Raw genomic sequence first — 13528 nt, forward strand, 5'->3', positions numbered from 1 at the left:
TATGGAGGGTCTTGACCTGCCGGAACTGGGAGAGGAGGACGCGAAGCGGCTCGGGGACAAGATCGAGGAGAGAGAGGTGCGGGTCGCCATCAAGAACATGGCGAGGAATAAGACGCCTGGCACCGACGGATTCCCTACGGAATTCTATCTCACCTAAGCGGATCTCCTTGTGCCCCGACTGACGTGGCTGTACAACGAGTCGAAGCGGCTGGGTTGTCTTCCTGCGACCACGAGGGAGGCGCTGATCGTCCCCCTGCTGAAGCCGGGCAAGCAACCGTGGGACAGAACAGCGTACCGCCCACTGTCCATGCTTAACCTGGACTACAGGATTTTAAGCAAGATCTTGGCGACGCGATTGCTCCCCCACATGCCCATGCTGGTTCACGCGGACCAGCCGGGTTTCATCCCGGCTGCAATACGGCGCTTAATGTGCGGCGACTCCTGCATGTACTGGAGGCTGACACCTATGACGGCGACGAGGCAGTGGTGTTTGCTGTCGATATGAAGAAGGCCTTTGACAGCCTGGAGTGGCCTTATCTCTTCCATGTCCTGCGCACGCTGGGCCTCGGCGAAGGCTTCGTAAAGTGGACGATGCTGCTCTACCAGAACGCGACGGCGAGAGTCAGGACTGGGAGGGTTAGCTCTGAGATGTGCAGGGTGGGCAGGGGCACCTGCCAGGGATGCCCTCTCTCCCCCTGCTGTTTGCCCTGGCCGTCGAACCCCTTGCAGCGCGAGCCCGGCTGGGCCAGGCGTATCAGGGCCTGGACGTCTATGGCCAGGTACACCACATCGCATTGTACGCAGATGATCTGCTGATGTTCCTGGCGAACTCGGCGGACTCCCTGCGTGGAGCTAAAACCCTCCTGCAATCGCTGAGCAGAGTATCGGGCCTCCGAGTGAACTGGGCGAAGTCCCACCTCTTCCCGGCCCGCCCACGGAGAGCATGCCCACAAATTACGGAGGGCGTGACGTGGGAAGAGAGGAGCCTGCGATACCTTGGCACCTCGATCTTCCATGACAGGGCCGATATCCTTGAGGGAAATATCGGATCGGCGATCAGGCACACTAAAGGGAACTTTGACTTTTGGAGCACGCTCCCACTGTCACTCATGGGGAGAGTGGCGCTACTCAAGATGGTGACCTTACCGCGGCTGCTTTACTTCTTCGGGACCCTCCCGATCTGGATCCCGGCGAGCTACTTTCGGCGGCTGAGATCGATGGTTATCGGCTTTCTGTGGGGGGCGGGCAGGCGCAGGGTGGCACATGCCACACTTCTCCGCCCTCGGGCGGATGGAGGATTTGCAGTGCCGGACTACGAGCTCTACTATCTGGCGGCGCAACTGCAATGGCTAACACAGTGGGTAGCGGGAGCCAGAAAAGGGGAGGACGGATCAGGAGAACCGGCGGGCCCGGTCCAGGTGTTGTCCCGGATTGTCCTGGGACTCCCGATGGGGGATTTCCACCTTACTCAGGAGTTTGCGACGGCCCGAAAATGCTGGAACAGATATCGCCGAAGGAGCGGTATTAAGGTCCCGTATGCACCTGAGATCCCACTTAAACTCTGCGGGCACTTCCGCACGGGGGCTCGTGGCGCGGGCTGGATGGATGGGACCAGCAAGGGCTGTCATCCATGGGCGACCTGTACGAAAACGGGGCGATGTTGCCCTTCGACCTCCTGAAGGACCGCTTTGAGCTGGCGGGTGGGGACTTCCTCCTTCACGCGGCGTTAACGGCGGCGATCCGCAAACACTGGAGGGCGGGCATGTCGGAGCCACCGCTGTCCCTGGGCTGCCAGTACGTCGTGATGATGGCGGGGACGGTCAAGGCTGTCACGTGCCTATATCGACGCATGGTCTCGGAATCCGTCGCTCCACTGCTGGCCTTGAAGGCGAAATGGGAGGCTGACTTGGCGACTGAGATCCCCGAGGAGGCATGGAATGGCATACTGGAAGGGGCCCGAAACGGGACGCGCAACGCGAGGTTCCAGCTGGTGCACTTTGATGTCCTACACAGGGCCTACCTGACCCCTGACAAACTACATAAATACTTCCCGACCCACTCGGCGTCCTGCCCGCGTTGCCCGGCGGATCTCGCCGATTTCCAACACATGTTCTGGTCCTGTCCTGAGCTGGGGTCCTTTTGGAGGGAGGTAGTGGAGGTTCTGAGGGAGGTAACGGAGAGGGACCTGCAACTCACCATGGCACACTGCATACTACACTGGTTCCCACACACATCCAAAAACAAGGTTACTAGCAAGTTTCTGGATTTGGGGCTCCTCCTGGCGAAACGGGCCATTACGTCCCAATGGAAGGCGACCAGGGGCCCCGCGGTAGAGCGCTGGAAGGCTGAGCTACATAAATGGGCTCGGTGTGAGGGTGAGCTTCGTCTGCAGGCCGCGCTCAGGGCAGGCAATGACATGGCACTGGAGAGGGCCAGGGCGTGGGAGGGGCTGGTCCTAGATCTCACGCTCCTGGACATGGAAGAGGAGGACACCCCGGTGCATAGTCCGGCTCCGGCGCTGCGCCCGCCTGACGGGGGGACGGCTTAGGCCCACTCTGCTGATCCCCTATTTGCATTCCAATGTGGTGACTTACGAATAGTTGCTGATAAATCCTGGTGCTCTGCTTCGGATCTGATCTAGTTGGGAGGGTTGAGAACTCGGTTCGGTGGTACTCTGGCACGCCTGGGGGGGTGGGGGGACTGGGCGGGGGCGGGGGCGGTTATGGGTGGTTCTGGGCGAGGGTAGAGGGGTAGGCGGGGATGGGAGTGTTGAGGGGGGAGGGGGGGTTGGATGTTCAGTAAGGGTAAAAAGTGACTCTTGGTTCAACTGGACTTGGGGCACGGAAGAGGGAGCGTTAGGACCGAAAAGCAGCTCTGAAGTTTCCCAACCACCTGGTAGTTATGGACAAATACAGAATGCTCCAGCGCAGTTTTTCCCCCATGATATTGCCGCTCAACCTCCGGGGTGTGAGCTGAATGGCTGTGTAATACGGGGTGGGGGAGTTGCGCTTCAATTGAGCGCCAAGGGGAATGGCTCGATTATACTGTATGCATTCATGACATTGCTGCAATAAAAAGATATTTGCAAATAAAAGAGGGCTTGGGGTTTTACTGACCATCTGTGTGAAATCTCACAGAACTGATCGTTAAGGTAGCACCTCACTCAAGTAATGCTCAGTGGATTCCAGGGTGGTTGCAGTCCATTGGGATTGTTGTCTCAAATTGGCAAATGGACCAAGTTATTTGTGCCAGGGTATCCAGAAAACCCATACCCAGGCCGTGGCCCGGAGGAAAATATAGAAAACGTATCAAAGCAAAAGTCTGTTGCAAAACAATCTATGAGAAAAACCAGAGCTTCAGTTGACAATATATTGTTCACCGGTGGGTGTTTGGGCACATGTCTATGTTAAATAGTCATAATACAGTGCTATACACAAAGTCTGTGTTTAGAATGTGTTGATGGCTATTTCCAGCAGTTCACTGAAGTGTTTGGGTACTATATGGTATAGTGTTGAATAATGTAGGATGTAGGGGTGGTTTAACTCACACAGTTTTCAGCACGGCTGTGAGGTGGTATTCCATTGTAAAACACACAAGATGATGAACGGAATGTTGTACAATGACAAAACATTCACCCCCATTGCCATTGTGCAACATTCCGTCCATCATCTTGTGTGTTTTGCTGTTCACACTATGTGGGATGGGTATGCCCAGACGTGGGTCCCATGCTCACTAAGCCACTGGAGTCAAGCTATCCTGGCTGAAGACGGCTGATAGCCAGAAACTGGTCCTAGGATGCTTGATTCCGGTCCAGGGAAGACATGGCTTGGCAGTTCGGGCTGGACTGTTCCCATGAGGCACAGGGTCAAGACTGACTTGCATATGGTCATGTCTGAATTGGGGTGGCTTGGTGAGCAAAATAACGATGGATTAAACCCAGATCTGTGACTGGGGGTGAATGTTTTGCCATTGTGCAACATTCCGTCCATCATCTTGTGTGTTTTGGTATTCCATTGTACTCATGTCAGGAAAGTGTGTAGTGTATTTTACCACTCCCTAGAGACTTGTCCATAAATCATGGCAGACCAGGTTTCATTAGTGGCAAATGCAACCTCCTGACTTGAAATTGTCAGGTAATGTGAAGTACTTAAGAGGGTGATTCCATTAATGTGAACAGAGTACAAACTCTGTTTTGTAGGGTGTTCAAGGTTTAAAAACAGGGGTGACTCAATTAAAGTATATGAAGCCATTCAGTTTAGTAGGTGGGTAAATACATAACATCCACCAAATGTGGGTGACTTGACAGATAAGGTAGGTGTCCAGCTTGTGGTCAAAGGTTATGTCCATTATCACTTGACAGTTTATAGACAATTGGACACAGTTGTAGCTTGTTGAATAACTTCGAGTCCACAAACCCTAGAGGACGCTGTCACAGTGAGTAAATAAAATTTTTATCTTCTGTGTTTCCAATACAGGGGTGCAGCAGCTCTCTTCAGAGGTGGAAGGAGGACCAGTAGCATCTGTCAATTGCATCCAACTCAGGCACCCTAGCTTGGTGTTTCCTCATGTGATTAGTAATGGCATCATGGCAAGGCTCGTCATAATGCGGCCAGGTATGTGTTGTCTACTTGTCTATAAAAAGAATAGTTTTAGACATTGTGGCCATCTTTAAAGTTGCTTATTGACACCTGACAGCCTCATGCACCTAAGCAAAGTGAGTTTGCACCATATCCTATTACAGAAGCAGGTCCGGAGTGGCTCCAGTAATCACCCTTCCATTCCAGGCCACCACTGGAATCAGTGGGTTTCCACTCAGGCCTCCTTTGAAAGTCATTTAGTTTTCAGATACGCAATTCCCCATTTCATGTGAGCACTCTTGAGCCTCTGAAGCACCCTCTACAGGAGTGGACCTGGGAAAATGCTCTGGATAACGGAGGCCAAATACGAAAAATCTGGCCAGTTTTCTCAGCGTAACTCTGTGCCTGGCAAGCATGTTCCTCCGTTCCATATTAATGGCCATCATTTTGCTAGTGTTAGTCTGAGGATAGGTGTCCTCAAGTCCACCACAAACGCCAAAAATGTTAGGCAGTGTACCAGGACTAATTGTGATTTCTCTATGTTAATCATGACGCTTTCAAGTAGATTTGTTGCTAACTCCAGACGTGACCATAGTGTGATTGTGTAGTGTGATTGTGTACTGATATTATCCAGGTAGTTGATCATGAGTATCCTCTGGCACACAGTTTTTTATTTACTGGTCTCAGAAGCTTTGTGAAGCATAAAGGATCCAACAAGAGGCCCAACAACAGGACCCTAAATTCAAAAGCGTGCTGCTGCCAGATGAATTGAAGGATACGCCAGAGGAAGGAGATAAGGGAACAGTCTAATTAGCATCCTTGAGAACTAGCCTGACCATCTAGTCCACCAGAAGAACTGTATTGTTGAACAGATGTGTACTATAAGGAAAAGCCTCTTTTTTATGATCACCTGCAAAGTTTTGGATTGATCCTGATGTATTTCTGCTCTTTCTAAAGGTCCCAAGTCCCAGAAGGAGCCTAACCCTGAGGGGGAAAGCCTGATTTCTGAAGCGGAGACTGCTTACTTAGGAAACATGCCAGAGTTGGTGGACCTCCAAGGAACAGGAGGTCCTGCCAGGGTCAAAACACATGTCTCATTTTTTAAGGCATAAGACAGCTAGCTATCAGGCAACTACAAGGTGATGTCAATGGAACCCATTAGGTATACTGGGAGGAGGGATTCCTGTATAGTGAGGGAAGGACGCCAAACCAAGGGCAACCAAGAGAGTGGTGGTCCCCCATCTATATAGAGAGTTTCTCCTTAGCCTGGCCCATGACATCCTCTTAGCTAGAATTCTGGGTCAGGCCAAGACCTGGCAAAGCTTTTCAACCATTTCTGTTGGCCTCAGATGTCTGAAAAGGTGAACGGTTTCTGTCGCTTCTGTGTCACCTGCCAAGCCAGTTGCAAGAAAGGGAGCACACCAAAGGTTCCCTCATATCATATTTCTGCTTAAAACTTTAAAAAATCATAACTCCAGTTCCCCTTGTTCGAATTTTGGTGACATTTTAGTTACTAGGGGCCCGATGTAGGTAATCCCAGATTACCGATTCTTAAATACTGAATCATACCGATTCGGTATTTAAGAACTGGCAATCGGGATTTAGGTCATTTTACCGATTTCATTACCGAATCGGTATGATTCGGTAATTACCGAATCGGTATTTACCGATACGGTAATTGCCATTCATTCCTATGGGCCTGGAGGCCCATAGGAATGAATGTCAATTACCGAATCGGTAAATACCGATTTGGTAATTGGGGGAAACATTGAAGAGTGGCAGGGTGTCACTTTGGCACCCTGTTGCACCCCTCATTTGTGCATGGGTGCACATGTTGCAGACATACATGCCCTTAGGGCATGTATGTCTGCAACATGGCACTGTTTAAAAAGCAAAAAAAATGCTTTTTAAAGGGTTTTCATTATATACCACTAACTTCTAGTTGGTGGTAAATAACGATTTCTTAAACCCCTGTAGCACTGATTGCAGTGCTACCTACATGTCAAAATACAAAATCGGTAATTTTACCGATTCGGTATTTTACAGAATCGGTAAAATTACCGATTCGGTAAAATTACCGATTCTGTATTTTAACATGCCCCTACATCTCCATCTTCAGATACCGGTCGGTAACGGACGAAATCGGCCGTTACCGACCGGTATTTGCCTTCCTACATCTGGCCCCAAATGTTAATTTATTTTTCTCATTCATTTTGGGATTGTTATTGTTTTGCACTTCAACTTTACGACTGTTTTAGTACTGCATGCATATAATTATGAATGCCAGACAACAGTTTGAAATCTGGGGTATTACACTGTCAAAATCTCTAAGACCACGTTATCCTGCACCTTTACTAAAGGCACCCAGGAGGTATAGCATAGACGAAGAAAGCAGTCCAGTGTATTCAGTATTATAGAATGCCAGAGGATAAATGAGCGATTCTGAAGAAATAGACTGTAGACAAAAGTCGCAACAGGATTCCAATAGCTGGAAATGGATGGCCTCAACTCTCAATGCTCCGAGAACAAAATGACTTGCCATACAAAGAAAAAGTACCCATAACAACTCTTTAAAGCTTCTATCCTAGAATATTTCAGGTGCAAAAAAAGTAATAAAGGACAATGGCCCTCCCGCACATTGGGAGCACTATGAGATTATTGCATTACAAGAGACTGGCTGGCCGAGCGTAAGGAAGTGGCCAACTATATACACCATCTGTAACCACAACAAAAACACAGATGTGGGAGACCAAAGGGTGGCCCTGCAGTATATATATATCAACAGCACTGAACATCAAATAAGAGCAGCTTTCTAGCATGACACCAGATCCACAAGTAATCAAAATGGACCAATGGTCAAATTACCCAACAATAACTTTTATACTAATTAATGTCTACCTGCATCCAAATTCAAGAAAAAAAGAAACACAATATGAAAAACTTCTATCGATAATAGCTACTATTAGATTTGAGAACCCAGCTTGGGAGATAATAACTGGTGATTTTAATTCATACTTTAGCTATACCCCGGATGAAGATGAGAAATTAGCAGCAGCCAATGAGTCTAGTCAGTTCCTCCACAATTGTCCTTGGTAGCAAACAATAGGATTTCAATGGTCAAAAGCTAGATCTAGCCTTGGAACACCTAGGTCTGCGAGTAATAATTGGCAGAACAAAATATGATACTCCCCCTCGATGGACTTATCAGGGTGCCCAGTCCATATTAGATTATACAATTCTACCGCTTCCACTGCTGGCCCATGTTGGGAAATATACCATAAAATATTCAAACCGAAGTGAACATTCATACCTGGTTCTTGAACTAAAAATAAGCTTCCCAAAACACCGGCCGGCCACCATTGACATTGGCAACCTGACTACATTCATTTGGAAACGCATTCGATGGTCAGCAGAATCTCTCCCAGAGCTAACATTGTTAGCTTAAAAGATATTTGAAACAAACACCCCTCCACGATGAAATCGATTTGTGAATTGGACCGCTTTCACAAAAAAACTATTAAATCAGGTACCCAAATCGATTATGAGCGGAAAATAAGGGATAAGCACACTGTAAGTCTCTCCAGTAAAGCTTTTTTGCTTAGAAAAGAACTGAGAGGGGCGGTCAAAAAAAAAAGACTCCAGTGTCCCAAATCATGCCTGGGAACATATAAAGAATACCAGGAAGCTATATAGAAAGCATATCTGGATTGATCAGAAAGAAAACCGGAGATATTCTGGACAAATCTACTTTCCTGTGCCAAACAAACCAACAACAGGCTCTTCTGGGAATAAGTTATTGGTACAATGAGATCATCACAAATAATGCATGCATAACGGAACCAGGATGGGCAGCTCACCTAAACAAAACATTTGAAGATCCTACACCAAGTGTCAATAGAGAGATAGAAAACAGCCACAAAGCTTTGGAGTGCAAACAATTTGGAAACAACATAATCGAAGCTCAAGACACCAGTACTCCTTTGTCTCGCCAATAGCCCCAGACGGACAAAACCATGCAGTAGAAAAGTTATCCAGAATAATAAATGGCATTCCACAGACCATCTTTAGGAATGATCGGATTAGTGGGCAATTCCGCTATCAGAGCTCTATACTCAGATAGGCACAATGAATACCCTTCCCATGAGTTGGAAAGGGTCAATAATCAACCCGATCTTTAAGAACCCGTTGAATGGTCTAATACAAACAGACTGATCCCATTTAATCAAACAGCATTTCACAATGAGTTTGGTACAACAACAAACATATTAGCCCTGGCCATAATAGCGGATAAGTGCAAACGCTTGCAAAGAAAATTACAACTATGTTTTATAGATTTTAAAGCAGAGTTTGATCATGTAAATCGTGGCTTGTTGTGGAGTAAATTAAAGGTACTGGGCCTCCCTAAAACAATACTGCGAGCCATAATACAACTGTACACGTGCATGTGGGTCAGTGTGAAAATAGAAAATGGTACAAGACGGTCAAGGAAATTACAAACTCAGATAGGATTAAAGCAAGACTGTGTATTAGGCCCCCATCTATTCAATCTTTTTATGGTGAATCTCTCACCAGAATTGGATCAGGTTAATTCACATCCCCCGTGCCTAGGTCCACTGCCCATAACACATCTCTCATATGCATGCAGACGACATAGTCTTGCTTAGCTTAACTAGAGTCGGTCTTCAAAGCACACTCAACTAAATACTAACATTCGCTAAGGCTAATACTCTGGAAATTATTGTCCTAAAAACAAAAAGTATGTCAATTACGAATCGACTGGGACATCAGCATCCAGTCAAGCTGGGAGAAACAAGTCAGTACATACAAATATCTGGGGGTATATATAGACAATCGATTGAATTTTCATTTTCAAAACAATATCTTGAAATAAAAAGGAAATGCCGTCATTTACGCTTTCTGAACCCTTGCAAAAAATCTACAGGGACCATCTTTTTAGCTGCTAGTAGCAGTGATGGCAAATAAACTATTGCCAACAGTAACCTACGCAAGTGTAACTTTAAATGGCAAAGATGCAAAACTTCTTGACTCTCTACAAACAGACGTATAAAAAAGGTGTTAGTCTACCTCGGAATGCATTCCCGGCGCAAGCACGATTGGAATTTGGTCTCATCCAACAGGAGATTGGGAGAAAATATGCTGCAATTAAAACTTGGTACAAAATTTGGTTGAATCAATTCAATGTCTACACAATGCCTTGTGGCAAGCCCAGGCAGAAGATCTAAGTTCAAATTACATTGAAATCCGCATTGAAGGAAACTAACACAATAGAACTCTGGGCACAGAACTCCTCCTTCCGTGCCTTTCGCGGAGTGATAAAGAAAGCGGACAAATTTCATTAATTATTAGAAGATAAAAGTATACTAGCTAAGCGGTCCCATGCCTGGATGGTCTTCCAATCTTATACATCAATACGCCCAGCGATTACCTAAGCTCAACATATTCATCTTATCTGATACAAATTTTAATGGCTATCAGATTCGGGGCATTATCAAGTTTGGCCGACCAACCAACATGGAAGTATGATGGCCCCAAAACATGTAACTTATGTGGTGCAGTAAGGCAAAATTGTATTAATCTTATCTGTGTTTGCCCCTTCTTAAAAACAATATGGGTTTCGCACCTAAAAAAGCTTTTAATGACAGGGGCATTTGAACTTGCAGGTCTGCCATTATTAAAGGTCTGGGCACAACAGATCCTTAATTGACTTTTAAGATGATGACATTTCTGACACTTCACGAAAAGATAACACGTCCCAAGGATATGCACACCACCAGACCAGTCCACTCCATTGATCCATTGACTATTTCTAAACCCTAAGCTGCTGCACAAATGCACCTTTACATTAGCACAGATGTGTTACCAATATTGTTGATAATTTTATGACACAGAAACTCACTCCGTTTTAGTCTGTTTTATATGATACAAAAATTGGCTTTTATTTAAAAAAAACATTTAGTGTTTTTTAAATATTTTAAATGACTGCAAATCGACAGACTCTTTTCTTTTATGACATTGCTATGGTTTTTATTAACTTAAACAATAAAGTATTGATTGATAAAGCACTCTTGTGGAATGCTAAAGAAAAAAGTAATTCCCTAAAAGCGAGCAGTGGAGGGATACTCGTAAATTGACATGCTCCAGGAGAGGGACAGACAAAAGATGGACATGACATGACATGCTATTGAATAAGAAGCTGGCAAATGAGTGAAAGTAAAGCCAACCAATGGTGAGCAATGGGTGGGCTGCAAGCCCCTCTATGTTCTTGGTAAACCAACAATATGTCTTTCTCAGCCAAACAGCGTGTGTGTCTTGTAGGATAGATCCTAAAAGCTTTAGAAATGTACCTTTTTAATTTATAACAATAGTCTCGGACACATCAGAGGTAGCATATATGTGCCATCTTCTTCAATAATCAATTCAGCACCATGGAACTTCTGTGAATGAGCACTTAACAAATGCCTATTCCACTGGAGGAAAGCACTTATCTGGCTGCTGAGCATCAATGAAAAAGGTATGCTAATTCACATAAGGAATTATGTAATAGAGGGGACTGTTCCCATTATTTGAAGCCTGTGAAAGTTTATTGGTTATTTTCTTTTTTTTCTTTTTTTTTTAAAAAATTTTATTAAACAAGCCGTAGGAAAAAAATTGGTACATTAATTCTTCATAATTAGACAAAGATTAACAATATACAAGAGACGCCTGGCTGACCTGTTGGTGCGTGTGGAGAACTGCTGCCCTGTTTGCTGCTTTCGGTGCAGCGTCTTGCGGAACCCGCTTCGCGGGTCCCGCTTCGGGGGGTGTGCTGTCCTGGACCTTTGGACCCCTGAAGCTGTTTCCTTGCCAAAGCGGAGCCTGCAGTGGGTGTGTGTGTGCGTGGGCAGGGCTGCGAGCTGCGGGACCGGGACTACCTCTCCCAGGAGTCCCCGCCAGCCCTAATTACAATCATCTGGGCCGCTCTCCCTGCCTGCCCCGCCCCCACCAACGAATTTAAAACCTTTGGGACTCCGATATACTTTGGGGCGCCTGGCTGACCTGTTGGTGCGTGTGGAGAACTGCTGCCCTGTTTGCTGCTTTCGGTGCAGCGTCTTGCGGAACCCGCTTCGCGGGTCCCGCTTCGAGGGGTGTGCTGTCCTGGACCTTTGGACCCCTGAAGCTGTTACCTTGCCAAAGCGGAGCCTGCAGTGAGTGTGTGTGTGCGTGGGCAGGGCTGCGAGCTGCAGGACCGGGACTACCTCTCCCAGGAGTCCCCGCCAGCCCTAATTACAATCATCTGGGCCGCTCTCCCTGCCTGCCCCGCCCCCACCAACGAATTTAAAACCTTTGGGACTCCGATATACTTTGGGACGCCTGGCTGACCTGTTGGTGCGTGTGGAGAACTGCTGCCCTGTTTGCTGCTTTCGGTGCAGCGTCTTGCGGAACCCGCTTCGCGGGTCCCGCTTCGAGGGGTGTGCTGTCCTGGACCTTTGGACCCCTGAAGCTGTTTCCTTGCCAAAGCGGAGCCTGCAGTGGGTGTGTGTGTGCGTGGGCAGGGCTGCGAGCTGCGGGACCGGGACTACCTCTCCCAGGAGTCCCCGCCAGCCCTAATTACAATCATCTGGGCCGCTCTCCCTGCCTGCCCCGCCCCCACCAACGAGAGCCTCTATTTTATTAATCTGTTAATCCCGCTGCGCGGGAGCGCACGCGGGAGCGTCCCGGGAGAAGCACGGGACAAGGGCGGGCCCTCGTAGGCCGGAGGAGGCCGGGCTGGGCCACCTCCCTAACATCTGCCGTCCAGTGGCCCCTGACCTGCCATACGTTGGATATGATGACAGAGGAGGATACCCCTGGAAAAAAAGGGAGATTACGCAATGGGTCATTGGAGAACTATTTTCAGAAGAAGAGTGAGGGTGAAAAGGACTCTATTCTAGCAGAGCGTAGGGCAGAGCGCCGTCGCTCAGTAGAGAGCATGAAACTTAGACCCCTCACGGATAGTTCCTTACTTGTTTTGACCCGGGAAGGAGGTTCTGTTGACTTAAGTGAGGACAATGCTAGTCTAGAAGGCGTTCCACTATTGTTCCGGGATTTTGTATCCACACCTTGCCTACCTGTGGATAATATTACAATAGTTTCTCCTACCCCTAGTCCAAGCCGCATTATGGCCACATCTAAACCTAGGAAACAGAAACCTAAGCTTCTACTCGCTGCTCAGATTCACCGTCCACCACCTAGTAAAAAAAGGAGAAAACATAGGGAGGCCCCAGGTAAAGCTAAAACCCCGCATACTGAGTTTGGTAAAAGGGCAAATACCCCCATTTCAATTGAGATTACCACAGCAGAGGTTCGGGATTCTACGCCAGCAGTAGTACCATCATTGATTTGTAGTTTACCTGAAGTGGCCTTACAGGCGGTGGCTCCTGACAGTAATATTAGAGATACAATAGCTGATATTACACCTCCCCCCACATTGATAGGAAACTTGGAGTTTTTGTTGAGATCTCTCCTTGTACCAATCAATGAGTCCATCAAAAAGGTGGAAATCAGACTCACCATATTGGAAGCAGCCATAACTAGTATGGCCACTCTGTCAAAAACCCAGGGGAGTGGGGTGGTGCATCCTACACCCCCGATAAGGCCCCCCCCTACCTCTGTCCAAAAGAACCCACCTGCCCCAGTTCCGTCGGCCAAGCAAACTACTCAGCCCCAGGGTAGAGCTGACCTTCCCTCCGAAAACCCACAGCCTCCAAATCATGTAAAGACACCAGTAGTTGAATTGGGTGGCGCCTCAAATAAATCTATCCCAAAGGTCCCGGCAAGCAACAACCAGGATGCCCAAGGGGAAATTAGTAATAATAGAATACCACGCAAAAAGGTGCCACAAGTGGAGATTCCCCCTGAGGCAGTGCCCTTTGTGGTGGTCCTGACAGGGGTCCCTCAGCTAGCAGAAAATA

At 47.5% G+C, this 13528-nt stretch overlaps 1 protein-coding gene across 1 annotated transcript in view; it reads left to right on the forward strand.

The window, feature by feature from the left end:
• LOC147712331 (uncharacterized) overlaps positions 1-13528 on the forward strand; it is a 240567-nt gene that overhangs the window by 138837 nt on the left and 88202 nt on the right. The window contains exon 7 of the mRNA XM_086923032.1: positions 4476-4613. Within this exon, the coding sequence (XP_086779158.1) occupies positions 4476-4613 (138 nt within the window). The remainder of the gene's footprint in view (positions 1-4475; positions 4614-13528) is intronic.

The sequence above is a fragment of the Lissotriton vulgaris genome, chromosome 5, assembly GCF_964263255.1.
Source record: "Lissotriton vulgaris chromosome 5, aLisVul1.2, whole genome shotgun sequence".
NCBI lineage: Eukaryota > Metazoa > Chordata > Amphibia > Caudata > Salamandridae > Lissotriton > Lissotriton vulgaris.